At 37.7% G+C, this 19,963-nt stretch overlaps 1 protein-coding gene across 1 annotated transcript in view; it reads right to left on the bottom strand.

Annotated features, from left to right (window-relative positions):
- Positions 1–228: 228 nt before the first annotated feature.
- Positions 229–19,963, bottom strand: part of mdga2a (MAM domain containing glycosylphosphatidylinositol anchor 2a) — a 192,563-nt gene continuing 172,828 nt past the window's right edge. The window contains exons 12-17 of the mRNA XM_079832727.1: positions 14,406–14,426; positions 11,511–11,666; positions 6,184–6,348; positions 3,295–3,425; positions 3,005–3,107; positions 229–2,377 (exon numbers count right to left, since the gene is read on the bottom strand). Of these exons, the coding sequence (XP_079688853.1) occupies positions 2,289–2,377; positions 3,005–3,107; positions 3,295–3,425; positions 6,184–6,348; positions 11,511–11,666; positions 14,406–14,426 (665 nt within the window). The 3' untranslated portion in view covers positions 229–2,288. The remainder of the gene's footprint in view (positions 2,378–3,004; positions 3,108–3,294; positions 3,426–6,183; positions 6,349–11,510; positions 11,667–14,405; positions 14,427–19,963) is intronic.

The raw sequence follows: 19,963 nt of genomic DNA, 5'->3' as shown, positions 1-19,963 counted from the left end.
ATCCATTTATCCACCCATCCGTCCACCCATACTTCAATGCATCCATCTGGTTTGAGAAACTTTTCCATGGATCAATCAGTACTTGATTTAGAGCCGATTCAGAGGATAAAAACTGATAATTTACAGTTTTTGCTTGGCCATTTACATTTTTTCCCCCCCAAGATATCCAAGCAACTGAAAGTCCAAGATGAAAGCATCTATACTAAGTGAAAAAAACCCACATTCAATACCATGAAAGCCTTTTATTGAACCGAGATGTAAAATATCTTTATTTTTTTATGTAAAGAATTCAATAGTTTATTCCTGTTGATTGTAACTTTAATAAAATTGAGAAAAACAACTTATTGTGTGTTGAAGGTATTGTGTTTCTGAATTTTGACATTAATATTTCACATTGTGCTTTGTCTGAATAAGTGTGAAACCGTTTCCATAGACCTCCCTACCAGGTGTATTTGCATATAATCTCATATATTTGATATTATTTTATAATATCATACTATAGATTCAATTTATGCCATAATATAGTAATGCAAAGGGATTTAAGAAATGAATTAATGTTTTGGGCTGACAAAACTGAGAGAGCAACCTAATTCTTCCTCGGAACTGAACGAGATGAATGAGAAAAGTGATTTTACAATACATGTCCAAAAACCAGCTGGTTAAGGTAACGGATGGTCTCAGGTAGTTCATAGTTTGTAGTTCAGTTTTTGTAAAAGCAGTCATTTTCATTTCAGAGTAATAAAATATCATTTGTACGAATCCAACCGACGGATCCAGATCAAGGCTGATCATCTTGTCCAGTGAGAGCATCAGTCCTCTAAAGGTCCACATTTTTTCCATACCTCTCAGTCCTCGGGATGCCGAGAAAAAAAAAGTCTTTTTTCGGCGGCACAGAAGTCTCATCCGATCGAAGGAGGATTTCATAGTGACCCTCCCGGCTGTTTTTCACCTGGTGATAATAGCTCCCAGATGTCCTACTGATGAATCAATGGTGCTTTTAGTCCAGTCCCACCACCATTGTTTTCCTTATATCAGTCGGACGTGGAGCAGGTGGGATGTATGCTGTCGAAATAAAAATAAGTCATCACAAGACATCAGTGATGGGATGCAACATGGCACCCGTCTCTCATCGTGGCTCTCTGATTTTCACCTTTCATCTCACGTGTGTACTGCACGTACGCTATAAACCGTGCCAAAAGGAAATGCCATAGATGATACAGTAGCACAGTAGAATGATTTTACAGAGGTTCTAAAGGCACTTGATTTCATAACAGACAGCAACTCCATGTTCCTTAGCGAACAGGCGACGGCTATCTTTACGCACCTAAAGATAACAACTGCAAGCGGACACAGTCGGGAGATTCAGATCCACACTAGCAGCAGGTACATCGTGATGTTCAACAGTTCTCTACTGCTGTTGTTTAGCAGAGCTGTGCTGAAATGAAAGGTCAACCCAATGATTCTCAGTGAGAGACGGTGTTCGTTGTGTCAGCTGCGTGATCAGCTGTTATTCAGATGAGTTTGGTAACATACCTAATATAACAAAACACATAGAGTAAGAATGAAACACATAAAGCCCAGAATGGGTGTATCAGGATGCTGTCTGTTAAAGCACAAAGGACAAGTACATGAACGCCCCGTCTGTCCAAAAAACAAACTTTACATTGAGATTGTACTCCCCTTTAAAACAACACATATTTGCAGAGCCCTGACGTTGACGTCAGAGCACAGGGAGATACAGAAAGAGCAACTGTATTTGACATACCTCTATTTTCAGACATAAGAAACGAAAACATTTAAAAAATATTTTTCAAACAATCATTCATTTTTGTTACCAACTCTGGTATCCTTGTTTTTTTCCTTCATGTGGTTAGGTATTAAGTATTGTGACATAATGAGGTCTTTGATGACAGAAGCAGACGTTCAACGAAGCAAAAACCATGTAGTGATCGAAATACATGATACGTCTTTGTGCTTTGAAAGATTCCCCTATTAAGTCTCTCAAGCCGTCCAGCTGTAACCATCCACCTGTTCGTTTCTTTCTAACATTGGCAACTGTAATAGGCTTCTCCTCAAGATCTTGAGTGGACTCTAGCGTAATACTTGTGTCAATGTGTTAGCAAGCTTCAGATTCCCTCCCCGGCTTCTCCTTCATTCGCACTGATCTAAAACCTACGTTCCTTTTGTGTAGACGGGATGAATCTTTGGTTGTTGTCGTCTTCAGGCAGTCCGCGTCGGCCAAAATCTCTATGAATGCCAAAGCTGGGTTCCACCTCCATGTGATGAGGTCACCTTCGGAGGCCAACCAAGACCAAAAGTAAAGTGAGACAGAGCTGCCATATATGCACTGCAGCGGAAGAGGCCAGGGATCTTATATCTGTGGGAATAAAGACAAGAACCGATGCAGTTATGGATGTGAACAAATATTCATTTCTCAGTGTTGTGTAAATAATTCAGAGATTGACAATTCTTCTGTCCTTTAGAAGTTTAATGAGATTGTCTACGCTCTGTATCTATAGAACATCTTTCTTTCAGCGTGCCATGCTTTAATTCAAAACAGAACGGAAAAAATGAATTGTAAATGTTTGCAGAGAGCCGTGGAAGAGTAATTCAAGCTGGTGAATTATCTCGTCACAGATAAGAAAAATAAAAGAATAAAAGATAATACAGTCCATGTCATGTTAGCCTTGATCCTACAGAAAAGTTTCTTCCACAATTGTATTTTCTTGAGATTTATTTATTTAGACCAAACAGGTATTCGGCAAAGGTTTAATTAAGTTGATCAAAAGAGACAGTAAACATTTTCTAATCATATTTCTATTAATTTCTAACGGAAAGAATTTCTGAAGGATCATAATAGCTGTTGAAAAATCAGGAAGAAATTAGTTTTTAAGACATGTAAAAAGGTATTTTAAATTGTAATAATATTTCACAATATCAGTGAGTTCTTTCAAAAGAAGAAAAAAACAGCAATTTCTTAAAAAATATTTTCCAATATACTCACTACTACTGGGTGGGGGGTCTCGACACTCTCCTTCCTCTATGGTCACATCGTCTACAGCAATGTCCCCTTCAATGCCAGCACCACGTACACCCTCCAAAACAATCTACATGAATGGGTGGGAAAATAAAACAAAAACACGTTTCATTTTATTCTGAATGCAAAGTATTTTAAATAATTATAAATGCGAAAAATATTATTCATGTACTTTTTATCATATGATATCATATTATTATTTTTCTTTTTTAAGTTTTATGTTATTATGCAAGCAAAAACAAGACAGAAAGAGGCACCTGGAAAGAGGATGTTGGATTGATTTCGACTCTGGCTTGCCTCCAACGTTCTCCTTGGTTCCCACTCAGGGTCCACACAGTTGTATCTTGACCCGTTTGGCTCTTCTGCCTCAAATACACGTTTAACGTTCCTTGAAAAAAAAGGCATATGCACTTAGTGTCAGTAGAAGTCATTAGATGCAATATGCCAGTTAACTACAAAATGTCCTTTAAACCTTTCTTCTGTGTTACATAGCAACCGGAAGGTTCAGTGACCCTGAAGAAACATCGAATCATCTCCATCTCCATCATAAATTGGTTCAGAACACAATCACTGCTGTTGTTATATCTATCTATATATATATATATATATATATATATATATATATATATATATATATATATATATATATATATATATATATATATATATATATATATATATATATATATTGGCACTATATATATAATTGCTACTACTCTCATTCTACACTGATGAAAGGAAACGTTGGAAGAAAATCTGTATTACTCTCTCCGATGTCTGGGATTCGGCCAAATGGTATGTTTCATTTCCTTGCAAATGAGGAGACAATGAGACTAGTGCTACAGAGATGTGATGCTATTAATGATACACTTTCTAGAGAAAAACAGCGTTAAAAAAACAGCGAGACATTAAAACAACACACAAAAAAACCCCTCTTGTTGCCATTTCGTTCAATGTATTTTTACACATACAATTTACACATAAATAAATTAAAAGAAGCCTACCTAAAATGAGATGTTGACTCTAATAACATCAGTGCTCTAATTTATTTTACATGGAGAGGGTCAGTGGCTGGCATTTTGAGATCACGAAACAAGCCGAACATAACTATAATTTATCTTTAAAGGGTTAGTTCACCCACAAATGAGAATTCTGTCATTAATTACTTACCCTCATGTCGTTCGACACCTGTAAGACCTCCGTTCATCTTCAGAACAGAAATGAAGATATTTTAGTTGAGATCTGATGGCTCTGAAAGGCCTCCATTGGCACAATGGCACTTTACACTCTCAAGACCCTTAAAAGGTACTAAAGACGTCGTTACAAAGTCCATCTCACTACAGTGGTTCTAAAATAACTTTATGAATCGGCGAGAATAGTTTTTGTGCGCAAAAAAGCCCTAAATAACAACTTACATAGTGATGACGATTTCAAAACAAGGCATCATGAAGCTTCGAAGCGTTATGAATTAGCGAGTCGAATCAGCGGTTTGAATCGCCAAATTTCAGCAGTTTGGAGGTTTGACACGCGATCCGAATCATGATTCGGCTCACTGATTCATAACGCTTCGAAGCTTCATGATGCCTTGTTTTGAAATCGTCATCACTATGTAAGTTGTTATTTAGGGCTTTTTTGCGCACAAAAACTATTCTCGCCGATTCATAAAGTTATTTTAGAACCACTGTAGTGAGATGGACTTTGTAACGACGTCTGTAGTACCTTTTAAGGGTCTTGAGAGTGAACCGTGCATTGTGCCAATGGAGGCCTTTCAGAGCCATCAGATTTCAACTAAAATATCTTCATTTCTGTTCCGAAGATGAACGGAGGTCTTATGGGTGTCGAACGACATGAGGGTAAGTAATTAATGACAGAATTTTCATTTTTGGGTGAACTAACCCTTTAACAATAGCACGTTTAACTGAAAACGTTTGCATTTTCATCCAAACCACTAGGTGTCAGTATTGGTCAAAGACGACTGGAATATAGGCTGGTGCAACATACACAAAAATGGATTTTATTTGCACCTTAAGAACCACTTGGGTAGGTTTTTATATCAAAACAGCCATCTAACCATGTTGTCTCGGTTGTTTGCTGTGCAGCCAGACAGAAGATCTTGTTGGTCACATGAATTTATAACCCCAGACGCCCGATGAGACCACGTGTCAAAAGCCAGGAAGAGAACACCCTGGTGAGTTGGAATTAGCTCCACACTTGCTATTCTAAAAGCACACAGCTTTGTGAAGCAGAAAATTGCAGTTACAAGCTTGTCTGTGAGGCCGTGGAGGTCATTGCAACCCCAGATGTGCGACTGCATGTCCAGCTCGCCTGCCGCAGCATAAAGTGAGCATGAAAAAAAGGAACTATAGAAATATATCTTCTTGGTCTGAGTCATTTACAACACTTACAGTCCACTAGAAACTTTTAATAGCATGTTTTTCCATCCCAGAAAAGGCCAAAGTGTACACTGCAATTTTCTGACTAGCATGTCAACTTGTAAATATGGAAGCTCATTTCTGCCTGAGAGTAAAAAATAATACTGTTATAATACATATCTAATAAATAGGCAATTTTGATATAAAGTATATGAGATTTAAAGTCAGAATTATGAGAAATATATATTTATATGTAAGCCTGTTTCCACCTAAAGTAAAATAGCATCTAAAATACATAATTCATGAAACCCTTATATAAAGTTTAAAATAAGAAACAGTAACATTTTGAGATACAAGTCACACTGCAGTCATTCGTATATTAAAAAGTTCATGCATAAAACATTTTAGAACCTATCCATATGTTGATATTTCATACATATCTAACTGGAAATCATCTTTGTTTTCATTTTGAGACACTGAAAGTAAGAATGTTCCAGCCCATATCTTCCTGATACTGACTGTCACCGACTGACCAGGACTGCGTTTCCAAAAAAGCATGGTTTCTCAGAATTGTAATTCCCAGAAAAAGCGTTGTAGCTCACAATACATTTGAGAAATGCAGCCCTGGTCATCCAGCACTCGTTTGAACAGTATATTTGTGATGTCAAACAGACTATACTTGTAAAGGTTACAGCTGGCTGCTCATCAACACTACACCATCTGCATACAAATCATCAGAAGTCATTGCAATGTACTGTGCTAACAGTAACCCACCTATATGCTTTCCATACATGTGGTAGTAGAAGCTGAAGCAGTATGTTGGGTTGGTGGCTACATTCCCGTAGGGATTTTTAGGGGCAACATTGAAGGACGGAGTCAACAGGCGTGCCTTGTCTCCCTCCAGACGTGGTCGTGAGGTCTCAATGTACATGTAGAAACCTGTACAAAGTACATCAAAATAAAACTGATCACAGTAGTTCACGCTTCAAAAGTTGTTTAAAAAGTCATCAAGGATAGCAAAAGGATATCATCAAGCATTTTACAATATGATTTATTCTGTGATGGCAAAGGTGAATTTTCAGCAGTCATTAAATGAGCCTTCAGAAATCAGTCTAATATGACGATTTGGAGCACAAATAATTTTTTTATGCTAGTTGAAAGTCTCTTCACACCCTGATAGCAATCACTAAGTTAAAGGTCCACTGTGTAATATTTAGGAGGATCTACTGACAGAAATGCAATATAATATACATAACTATGTTCTCAGTGGCGTATAAAGACCTTACATAATAAACTGTTATGTTTTATTACTTCAGATTGAGCCATTTTTATCTACATACATCGCGGGTCCCCTTACAGTGAAGTCACCATTTTGCACTGCCATGTTTCTACAGTAGCCCTAAACGGACAAACTGCTCAACAGAGTGCTAGCTACTCTCTGCTGTCTCATATGACGACATTTTTGTCCTGTGTCAGCCACCGTATAGCTTCTCTATGTGCTTCGAAAGGGAGGGGTGAGCGGTTGACGGTTGCAATTTGCAACCTCACCGCTAGATGTCGCTAAAATTTACACACCGAACCTTTAAGTGGTCCAAACATGTATATGCATATATCTCTTCTGTGGAAGGTATAGGACCATAAAATGGTCATCCAATTCGGACCGAATGCAATGGCACAATGTCCTACCTTCCTGTCAACATATGTATTTTGATACCTCCGTGCACCTTGCTTGCACATACATCACACATCAGTGTTTTATGCTATGCAGAGTTAGACAGAGGTCAGTCACCGAGCTCTGCAACCGATATAGCAGCCACTTTTCACAGTTCCTCCTGTACCAAAACCAAAACAACGAGCTTATGCTGCGTTTAGGCCATAACTACTGTAATTTGGAAGAGATGGAAACCCGTGACATTATATTCAGAGCGGTTTGTGATTATGCGTTTCAATGGCAACACTATCAACGCCAACATAAATCTGCAGCAGTCAGGTGGTGCAGGTCAGTGACCTTTCAGTGGTTTATGTTCATTATTATTGTAGTGTTATGTGCTTTGAGACATGAGGTATAATGCCGTCTCTCATCTCGTGACGCTTTGCTCCCTGTTGTACACGTTCATGTGTTTTGAAGAAGGTGGCTTTGGAGACGCTCTGAAGGGAGGGTGGGATCTCCTGCTTACAAAGCTAACTTGCTATTGCTAGCTGGAACGAAAATGCCTGCCCTACCTCTAATGCATTGTTGCAAAGAAAAATATAAATTTCTTTAAAAAAACCTAAAACAAACAAACAAACAAACAAAAAAACATACTGACCCCAAACATTTAAATAGTAGTGTATACATACACATAAAATCAAGATAATTAATCTTGCACAATATAATTCAATTTTGCACAATAATTATGATTGTATAACATCAAAATCACACAAAAGTTCAATTCTGATATAGCACACGCTAAATTATCAATCTATAATTTCTCCAAGCCTCAATACACCTTCACTAAGAATAATCAATAGGACCTCAGTGACTCCATAGAGCAGGACAAATGATTTTTCAATTCACATTTCTCATAGCATTTTAAAAGACAGATTTCTTTCCTTTCACATCGGGTTAGAGTGACTTAAAAGCTATTGACCTGTGTTTCTTTCCCACTCAAGTCAAGCCCTTAAACATCCATTCATTTATTAACAGAGTGCTGCAAGAATGAGTCCTAAAACCTGGACACAAACTGGCATTGTAGCACTTCCGATTCCATCGTCCTCAAGTCCTCAATAGGTTTATTATAAGGGTTTTTGGTTAAATGCCTGAAATAAGGTATGTGGTTAACACAAGCTTAAGATATTTTCACCTTTTTTATAACATAAAATACATAATTTTATCCCATTTTGTGAGTTAAAAAAAAGCTTTTATGTGTCTTGAAAAAGTGGCTAAATGGGACCACAGATGTTAGGGACGTTAAACCATCACAATGAACAAGTAAACTCATCTACTCAGTAGTTCTCTTTTACAGCCTTGTTGTGGTTATACTTGTGCTTCTGCAAACTATTCAAACTATAAAAAGTTCTCACTTTCAGATTTAATGGTTGAAAGAGTTGTCGGAAGCGTAAAGCATTAGCGAAAATCATTTACTCACCCTTGTGTGGTTTCAAACCTGTAAGACTCTCGTTCATCTTCTACAAATGAAGATATTTTGAATAAAATCTGAGCCAGTTCTGTACTCTCCATTGACAGCTACGCAACTACCACTTTGATGCTTCAAAAGGATCAAAAAGAGATCCTAAAACTAATATATATGAATCGAGCGGTTTAGATAACATTTTCTAAAGAGACAAGATCGCTTTAAGAACAGATTGAATTTACACTTTTATTCACATATAAACATTGATCAGCAAATTTAAACAGAAGCTAACCGAAGCTGCTTGACGCACGAAAACAAACCTCAATGGTTCTTGCAGAAGCTCAAACGTGCCGTGTAACATGAGAATGAACTTCATTGGCTCTTGTGGAAGCTCAAATGTGCTGCTTAACACGAGAATAAACCTCATTGGTTCTTGTGGAAGCTCAAATGTGCAGCGTAACACAAGAATGAACCTCATTGGTTCTTGTGGAAGCTCAAACGTGTTGCGTAACATGAGAATGAACCTCATTGGTTCTTGTGGAAGTTCAAACGTGTTGCGTAACATGAGAATGAACCTCATTGGTTCTTGTGGAAGTTCAAACGTGCTGCGTAACACACAGGAATGAACCTCATTGGTTCTTGTGGAAGCTCAAACGTGTTGCGTAACACATGAGAATGAACCTCATTGGTTCTTGTGGAAGCTCAAACGTGTTGCGTAACACACAGGAATGAACCTCATTGGTTCTTGTGGAAGCTCAAACGTGTTGCGTAACACATGAGAATTAACCTCATTGGTTCTTGTGGAAGCTCAAACGTGTTGCGTAACACATGAGAATTAACCTCATTGGTTCTTGTGGAAGTTCAAACGTGCTGCGTAACACACAGGAATGAACCTCATTGGTACTTGTGGAAGTTCAAATGTGCTGCGTAACATGAGAATGAACCTCATTTGGTCTTGTGGAAGCTCAAATGTGCTGCTTAACACGAGAATAAACCTCATTGGTTCTTGTGGAAGCTCAAACGTGCTGCGTATCACACAGGAATGAACCTCATTGGTTCTTGTGGAAGCTCAAACGTGTTGCGTAACACATGAGAATTAACCTCATTGGTTCTTGTGGAAGCTCAAACGTGTTGCGTAACACATGAGAATTAACCTCATTGGTTCTTGTGGAAGCTCAAACGTGTTGCGTAACACATGAGAATTAACCTCTTTGGTTCTTGTGGAAGTTCAAACGTGCTGCGTAACACACAGGAATGAACCTCATTGGTACTTGTGGAAGTTCAAATGTGCTGCGTAACATGAGAATGAACCTCATTTGGTCTTGTGGAAGCTCAAATGTGCTGCTTAACACGAGAATAAACCTCATTGGTTCTTGTGGAAGCTCAAACGTGCTGCGTATCACACAGGAATGAACCTCATTGGTTCTTGTGGAAGCTCAAACGTGTTGCGTAACATGAGAATGAACCTTATTGTTTCTTGTGGAAGCTCAAACGCGTTGCGTAACACATGAGAATGAACCTCATTGGTTCTTGTGGAAGCTCAAACGTGTTGCGTAACACATGAGAATTAACCTCATTGGTTCTTGTGGAAGCTCAAACGTGTTGCGTAACACATGAGAATGAACCTCATTGGTTCTTGTGGAAGCTCAAACGTGTTGCGTAACACATGAGAATTAACCTCATTGGTTCTTGTGGAAGCTCAAACGTGTTGCGTAACATGAAAATGAACCTTATTGGTTCTTGTGGAAGCTCAAACGTGTTGCGTAACACATGAGAATGAACCTCATTGGTTCTTGTGGAAGCTCAAATGTGCTGCGTAACACACAGGAATGAACCTCATTGGTTCTTGTGGAAGTTCAAATGTGCTGCATAACATGAGAATGAACTTCATTGGTTTTTGTGGAAGCTCAAACGTGCTGCGTAACAAAAATCTGGTCAGTTTATAAAGCAATTTGGACTAAACAACTCAATTCAATTGAATTAGTTTAAACTCTTTATGAACTTTTTGAAGCTTCAGAGTGGTAGTTGTATAGCTGTCAATGGAGAGACAGAAATCGCTCAGATTTTTATAAAAAAATATCTTCATTTGTGTTCCGAAGGTGAATAAAAGGCTCAAAGGTTTGGAACGACATGAGGGTGCAGTTAATTAGTAGTTAATTTTCGTTTTAGGGTGAACTATCCCTTCCATTTTGGTAATGTTTAAGTTATACATCATTGTGTAGTTTGTTTACAGCCTAACTTTAGCTTCTCGATCGCATTTAGGCATCAAAGTTCATGAAAGTTGTGTTTGATAGTCTTGATGAACAAATCATAAGTCGCTTCACAAATCATAGTTGCTTCAACTCGCGGCTACAGTGTAAAAGTAACCCAATTCCAGCGGAAAACCACAGACTTGGCAACACTGAGGGTGATGCTAACTTCTAGGTTGGCCTACAAAAAGGACGTCATCCCTGCAGCACTTAAAAACCCACTTCAATACATAGATTAAATAACCCTACCGTTCTTTCTGAACTTATGACTTGCATTCTTCAGATTCCCCTACTTTACCAAAGTACTAGACAAGCTGATTGCATTAGTGATGTGTTGACCCATGGAAATTATCCAGTTGCACACCGGATCTGTCATGATCCGATGTCAAGTTTAATGACTGACACCATTTTTCTGAAAGTGCAGCTAATGGAACCCACAGAGCATCTTCCTCTAAACGTCGCCCAATCAAAAGACAGCCTGTGCACTCCTTTAGCAACATTAGAAATTGAAAGTGCCTTTGGACGCTAATGCTATTAGCCTCTCTCTAAAAGTCACAAGCTTCACTTTGCTGATGATTTAACCTTTTACTCAACATACACTATACCACTGATGAATGACAATTCATTAACTTATTTGTGAAAATGTGAAACTTGTGATGTTTAACTTTGGTGTAGCTATAAATCTATATCTATCTATATTTAACTTACAGATTTACTGAGTGGCACATGTGCTGTATACCTTGTTTAGAGCCAGTGCGGTCACTGCTGGGTCCAGTGTTGGGTGTATATTTAGTGTCCCTGGTGGCAGCGCTATGTCTTGTCCAATCAAACTCTTCGGTTTTATCTTGGGTGAACATACAGATGGTGTCTTCTTCGAAGCCGCAGTGAAACGTATCTACGGTTGTTTCAGCAGAGAAACAGTACAATGAAGAGTGTGCAGAAAGAGCATCTAAAAAGCAGACTAATCAGACAATTCAGTCATTCCTGAGTGATCACATATTTGTACATAAATACATTTTTGGATGATTAGTACAATTTTCTTAAGACTGCATTTATCATCATCAGTTCAACATTTATGAACTTTAAGTCAAAAACTGTTGATGTCACATTTAAATTTCACCCATTTACTGTGTGTGCTGTCACAATATTTATGACCATTAGACAATACACAGATGAAATGAAACCTTTAAATGCCAAATTTGATGAATGCACAAACTGTTAAAAAATGTGATGCCATTAAACATATTTCATTTTCACACCATAACATTATAATAACAATAAAATCCATGAATTTAATATTCAATAAACCTCATAGGATTTTAAAGCATTTGTATGTATATGCTTTCAAATTGGTATAATTTGCATCATGCAAAAGTAATGCTTACACTACCGTTCAATAGTTTGAGGTCAGTTGAAAGAAATTAATGCTTCTATTCAGCAAGGATGCATTAAACGAATCAAAAGTGACAGTAAAGTTATTTATAATGTTGCAAAAGATTTCTATTTCAAATAAACACTGTTCTTTTCAGTCATCAAAAAAACCCTAAAAAACACATTTTTTACAAAAATATTAAGCAGCTATTTTCAGCATTGATTCGGCTAAAAAATTTATTTGGCGATGAATGATTTCTAAAGTAATGGCTTCTAAGAATGACCAGATAAAATAAATGCAGCCTTGGTGAGCATAAGAGATTTTTTCAAAAACATAAACTATTGACCTCAACATTTTAAACTGTAGTGTATCAACAGATGTATGACTGAACAAAAATATGAAAACACTGATATTTTAAATTTTAAAATATAATTATAGCAATAGAAAAGTTATTTCCAAAAACATTTTAAAGATCTTACAACCCTAAACATTTGTATGTTAGTGTACATAAAAAAATGGATACATATCTGTCTATCCAAACATACATGTCTATACCTATGAATACTAATGAGATCATGTTGATCATTTACTCATGCTAAACACCAAAAGGAAAAAGCTATATATATATATATATTTAAATTGCTCTTAGGCCCCGATCAGACAGAACGCGTTTTTGCAGTGAGGCACCTTTTTTTCTGTTGGCAGTGAGCGTTATCCTGGTCTTACCAGCCTCTCGTACATTTCATTTGTACAGAGAGTCTGGCCACTCTCCATTGACAAGCGTTTACTTCCTTGAAGACGGGTACTCTGTTGAAGTTTAAAACTATTGGATCTGCCCAGAGCCACTCTGGATCTACCATAACCAATCGCAAACGTTTGGTCGTGACGTATGTCATGCGCCGTTCGCCTCTGTTTCTCACATGGAAGTCCGTTAAAAATAAATGTGCAGCCACCTCAGTGATAAAACCTTGTGCATTCGCATTGTGATTTATTCACGGTAGATGGGAGAGTTTTGCGATCGGGAACGCGCTGCTCACGTGGTCCATAACATGATTGTATACTGTAAATAAAATATCATATGCTTGGTATGAAAAGAATAAGTGCTGCCGTAAATAACGAACCAATTCAAATGTTTACGTGCTTTTCTTCCTTTTATTTTTTGAGCGGTGATGAAAGATATTGTCCTTGAAAATACTTTTTCAGCATTTAAAGAAATACAAGTCTAGAAATGCATCCAAATTACAGCGAAGCGCAACCGTGCGGTGCTCTGCAGTGGTCAAAAAGGATATAAACAGTGGATTTTGAAGTGATATATTCTAGAAAACTTAGAGATGTGGATTTGGACAGCAATTAAATTACCACACGACCTTGGTGTTTGTCTAAAACAGTAGGTAATTCGGCCGGGGATTTTTACGCGGGTGGTGGGAGACGGACGGCAATAAAATCACTGACTAGACCCTGTAAATGATGACAATACCTTCCGACCGCACGCGAAACAATTACCGGGGCTTAAGCCGACTCTTTCAGCACTAACGGAGCGAGGTGGAAAATCTAACTTTTCCCGGGACACAACATCATGGCCACCAACAAAACTCAGCAAAGTTTGTTCTTGCTCCGGCTTTCATTTCTGGATATTCGGCCACGGTGCAAGAACGGAATGAATGGCTTCGCTCGCATCTTTCTCCGTCGCCATTACTGAACTACAACTCAAACTAGCGCACGACATCAACACCATCGTTCTCAGCCACTCCCTCTGTTCGCTGACTGGGCTGGTAAAAATTTGTTCGGAGAAAACCTAAGTCTATACCGCAGTCCCAGATGGAGTACTGAAGGAAAATGAAAATTGAGCAGAAGTACATAGGATGGCGGAGCCAGGCTAAGTGAGCGTTATTATGGGTGCTGTTTGTGCGCCTTGCGTTTTTTCAGGAGCGCTCTGAGTGCATGAAGATGAAAAAAAATCTCTGAGCAGAAAAGCGCCCGACGTCATCACGTTTTTTCCCCATTGTGCAAACGAATTAATGGCGAGGCCGGCCTTCCGTTGTGGTGATGGTTATCTTGATTAGACTGATAGCACAGCTGATTTGGGGGTTGCCTAGCAACATAAAAACCCCCACAGTGCACTGCTATTTTCTACATTAAAAAACGTCAACCAAAAAAGGCAGTGCGTAGCGCCTCGTGTTTTCAAACCTGAAAAACACGTTCTGTCTGATCCGGGCCTTACTCTGCTCTTCTTACTAATTCGGAGAAGAAGAAAAAACTTACTCCAATCAGGATTCACCGGTGCTGTAAAAAAAAAAGAAAAAAGAAGAGGTTACACATGTGAAACCCTAGGCTTATAGCAGATAGTTTATTAATACACCATTATGAACAACAGCAGGGGATTCAGAGAGGGGAGAATGCAGTTTGCCCTTGGAGAGAAGTGTTTAGAAAGTGCTTTGGGCATCATTACCATGTATCACACAGTTAGAGAGGGGAAATGAAATAGCGTTTCAGTGCAGGAGGGGGTGTTTGTGTGGGGAGAGGTCGCTATGGGGCTGTGCAATGCTCAGGTGAACCATAAAGACCTGTATCTCTCTTCGTTCCATTCACAAGCAGCCTATCTGAGTGCGGCAGAAAGCCGAGTGCTTCCAGGCAGCCTCATTGAGGGCATTGTGGAAGAAAGGTTTCAGAGGGCATGTGTGGAATAGATAGTGAGACTGAAACTGATCCCTATTTCAACCAACTAAGTTCAGAGCCTTAATAGAATACAAAAACCCCATGAGCAATCCTGTTTAAGTCAGAAAACGTGCTTGGATCCTCTAGAAGCAGAATTACACCAAGCTTTGAATTTCTGTTTTGGGTAAGAAAAAAAAAAATCAATGGTCATCCTCTCAAAAAATGTTTGAAAACATAATATTGTAGAGGGCTCTAACTTTAGCAGAAGAATTTAAAGAAATATAAGTGTCTCAAATTGACGTTCCAGCACTAAAATGAGTACAGTGTGTCAGTCGCCTTCTGGGACGGAAAAGTGGCATCAGTTCTGGCATTTGATCAGGCTCCTATAATGAGAGAGATTAGCACAACAGCATTCAAACAGCAGATGTTCACAAGGGGTTGTCAGTGTAAATGTCTGCTTTGTGAACTGCAGGGGAACAGCTCCACACGAAATTGATGATACAAATGAAAAAGTAAAGAGGTTGACAGGAGGGGAAAAGAAGGGGAATCAATTATCAAACGTCTGTTTACATACACAGAATTTACAAATGAATGAATGAGTGAATGATGGGAGATGGGAGATGGGATTTGCAACCTCAAGGGGAAAAGAGGATTTTGTCAAGGAAGACAAAATGCTAGTGAGTCATTCCTTGAAACAGATGCCTTTTCTAGTTGGTGGTGATTTTTGAAGTAAATTTATGTTAAGGTTTGAAACATTCTATCAGATATAGAATGTCTTCAAGTTTTAACAAAATGCTTTTGGCATCTCAAGCTAAGTTTATGAAAAAATTCATATTTGGGCATTTAGAGAAAGAGGGAAGAAATGGGGAGGAACATTTCAAACCAAAATGGCTGCTGCTCTCCACGTTATCAAGGTTATTTCTTTGGATCATTAACACTTAACAGTCAATAATAGAATTATTACTAAAAATGTGTTAGTATTAGTACAAATAAATACATTTATTAAAAATAAATGTTTTTACAGTCTTGTTTAATGTGAAGGGGATTCTTGACGATTCTTATCCAGCATAAAAAAAAAGCTTGGCTCAAAAAAATAAATAAACTGATGTCACTTCGGCTTCTATATGCCATTTAAAATGACTCTTAAAAAACTCTTTACTATTATTTAAGGCAAATAAGTAGTGTAAAAGGACACATTCATGGACACAGATATATGATCCTGTTTTAATGCAAAATTATAAACGTTATTGATAATAATATAAATTATAAAAAGTAATTATAAAAGTTATTGAGCTAATTTAAATGGGAAAGCCAAATACTTTATCATGTAAAAGTCTTTTAAAAGTATGTTAAAACTTTTTTGAAATATTAAAATGACTCTTTTAAAATGCATGGAAAATACAATAATTAAAGGGTTAGTTCATCTTAAAATGAAAATTCTGTCATTAAACACTGACCCTCATGTTGTTCCAAACCCGCAAGACCTTCGGAACAAAAATGAAGATATTTTTGATGAAATCGGTGAGCTCTCTGACAGAAATATAATTACCACTTTCAAGGCCCAGAAAGGTAGTAAAGACATTGTTAAAATAGTCCATTTGACTACAGCGGTTCAACCTACATTTTATAAAGCGATGAGAATAAAAAAAAGACTTTAGCTCCTGCGTCAGCATCACATGCACGCGTAGTGGTGCTCATGTGAACAGCGTCGGACAATGGTAATCCGGCGTTCTGATGTAGTAGAAAGCGCTGCACTGTATTTACTACGTCAACTGTGTAGGAGACTAGCACAGACAAAAATAAAGTGTTCAATAAAGTCGTTATTTTGGGGGTTTTTTAGCACACAAAAAGTATTCTCGTCGCTTCATAAAATTAAGGTTGAACCACTGTAGTCACATGGACAATTTTAACAATGTCTTTACTACGTTTCTGGGCCTTGAAAGTGTTAATTAAATTGCTGTCTATGGAGGATTCAAAGAGCTCTCGGATTTTATCAAAAAAATCTTCATTTGTGTTTCTGAAGATCTACGGGTCTTACGGGTTTGGAACAACATGAGGGTGAGTAATTAATGACAATTTTCATTTTTGGGTGAACTAAACCTTTAACAACATAATTGAATTGATTAATATAAATAGAATAAAATACAACATATTTGGATGAATATATTGAATATAAACTTGCAAAACACTTTACATTACATTACTGATAAAAAAGCACAATCAATATGTCAACTGATCGCATTCCACATTCACTATTCAAGACTAGCTGTTTTTTGCCTAATGCGAAATCGCAATTTTAGAAATTAATTATTCCATGAAGGTTACAGTTCCCTTCCTATGAAACCGCACAGCTGTTTCTAAATGGGGTAAGGAGGGGAGAGGCCTGCTTTGGTTAAACCAAACAGATGTTGCATATTTGGAAACACGTGCCGCATTAACACACTCTCTAAATTGAAGGGCTCCATGTTCTTTCCCTTTCTCTGTCTCTCTTCCCCCATCCCTGTAAAAGTACAATTAGAGCTATTGGAGCAGGAGGCAAAAGCAAAACGTCAACATCATTAAACACACAAGCAATTAGACCCAGCATATCTCTCCACTCAGAGAGGATTCACAGCCGCCCTACTCAGAGGCAAGCTTTAAGGTGAAATCCTACCACATTCAGGCCTTTTATTCAAACAAAGCCAGATAACAACATAAATGTGCAGAGCTGAGTAATAAATTGCAGTAATGCAATTCAGGCTAGATACACGGCATGTTGTCTTATCATAGAAACAGGATTTTGTGATACACATACAAAACCCGAAGGCATTTCAGAAACAATATGTTATCACTGAGTCCAAGTAATGCATCCCACATAATCAAAGGCCTATAAAAATTAATGAGTAGAATCATACATGCATTCTCATCAGCATATTTTATATTCATCCATTTTGCTACAATGCTTGCATTGACTTATATTAGCATTTAAATTACCTGTAGTCGATCATTATTATTAATATTATCAGCAGTAAACAACTAAACAAAGAGAAAAAACACCATTTATGACAATCTAATTCCATAGTTAAGTCGTAGTGAGGTGTACTAACTGTTTGACAATACAATTATAATGGCTTGTTAGCACTGTCCTCTCAGCCTGTTTGTGTTCTCTGAAAGGCTCATAAATAGCTGCCAATTGGTGGCTTTCCAAAGCAATCTACAGGCAGCAGCAAGTTTATGTGTTGAATAAATGCTTTAAAGAATGACACCAAATGACACAGTCCATCAATTCTTCTTGGTAGCTTGTTAATTTGTCTGGCACTGTCCATGCACGAATTTGAACAGCAGCCATTCAAAGTCTTAACAAATACTTTGCAACCTTTGCCTGAAGTTGCCATGGCTTGCCTTTCCAATAGTTTCTAATAAAAATCAGATTCAGCCTCATTCTTATTATTTCTCAACACTCGGTGAAAAAATAAATAAAAATTTTTTCTTTACTCACCCTCATGTCATTCCAAACCTGTATGACTTTCTTTATTAAGATATGTTGGACTTTTTCAAGAGTTTTGTTGTCCATGCAATGACAGTCTACAACATTGAATTCCAATGATTGTGTGTGTGTGTGTGTGTGTGTGTACATGATGTTCTATCCTGAGGGGACATCAACCTGAATGCACACTGACTCAAGGGGACTTGTGTCACCAGGAAACAAGCTTATAAAAGTAAGTAAGTTTTGTGTGATGGGTAGATTTAGGGGTAGGATTAGAATTTAAATAGTTTTGTGTGAATTACCACTTTCCCATTAAATATTCATGGGAATTGAAATAATGTATACATTGAATGCAATGTAAATCACTGTTGATTTAGGGCATCCGCCACATATATGTGCTTTGTGGAACTTCTGAACTTGATTCATCAAACCCAAAAGGATGTAATTTCCTCTTCCTCATACCATTTAAAATGTCTCTATTCAAAATAATCTCAGATCAAAATAATCAAAATAATGTTCATGATTATGTTTAGTACTAGCGGGACAACCCCCCCCCCCCAAAAAAAAAATTATACTAAAAATATTAAACATTAAAATAGTGTGAATGGGACAGCCAATACATGCAATGCATCTCACTAAAAATTACATCTCAATTAAAATACATCATGGAAAAGTATTTGAAATCTTAGAAAGAAAGTCATACAGGTTAGCAAACGACATGAGGGTAATTAAATGATGACTTTTTTGGGTGTTTTTTTGGGTGAATTTTTGGGTGAACTATTATTAAAAATGAATTGGACAAAAATGTATACCTAAAATGCAGTGTCTGCCAGATGCATAAATCTCAACATAAATGTGTAGTTTTAACAAACTGATAGAAGGTATTCTCACATAGAGCTTCTTTAACCGTTTATACAAGGCTTCAATTCCAGTTTATTGTGAAAGCTGGGATATGGATTGTGACTGGTGTGATTGTGCTATCACCTTCTCTAGGCTATTTGAGCCAATTAAAATGCATAGTGTCACAGTGGCAAAAGCTGGACTCTTTGATGGAAGTGCTCCTGGTGTGAAAGACATCCCATCAATACAGATGGTCTTTTCCTATGAGCCCTGTGGCAAAATGACTTCAGGGGGAATGGAATAGCAGTGAGGGAGATGTTATGGAATGAGACATTTTCAATTTTTTAGCACTGGTATTTCCATTACCTGACACAAAGACCGTGCAGAGCCATAGGGCTTCATATCACATGGGTAAGCTGCTGAATAAACTATGAGCCGAATAAATGAAATAATGACCGAATGGAAGATTAAATGATTTTTTGGGGATTTGCTTTTGTAATTGTACCTGGTCTGTACAGGTCTACTGTGGTCTTTTCTTACGCATCCCTATTTTTAGAAGGCGTGCAGAGAGTGAAAGGGAATTAACTTGACAGCCTAGTTTTGAGTTGAGTCTAGCATGTCACACCTCAGGACACGTCAACTTTTCACAGTACTTCATGTCCATTACCCAAAAGCAACGGCTTAAAATTATGGCAGAGAATTTAAAAAGCCTCTAATACCACACAACCTCGATAACAGAACACTGTGCACAGTTAATGAATGTGCCCGTGTGCATCCAGCCATTGGTGAAGTCATAAAGCGGCCACATTACACTTGTTTATCCAGTAAAGACGGGAAGGGGTTCAGGCACACCAGACAT

Source organism: Gobio gobio (assembly GCF_949357685.1).
Source record: "Gobio gobio genome assembly, chromosome: 13".
NCBI lineage: Eukaryota > Metazoa > Chordata > Actinopteri > Cypriniformes > Gobionidae > Gobio > Gobio gobio.
Note: the sequence above shows the minus strand (reverse complement) of the source record. Positions and strands in the feature narration are given on the sequence as shown.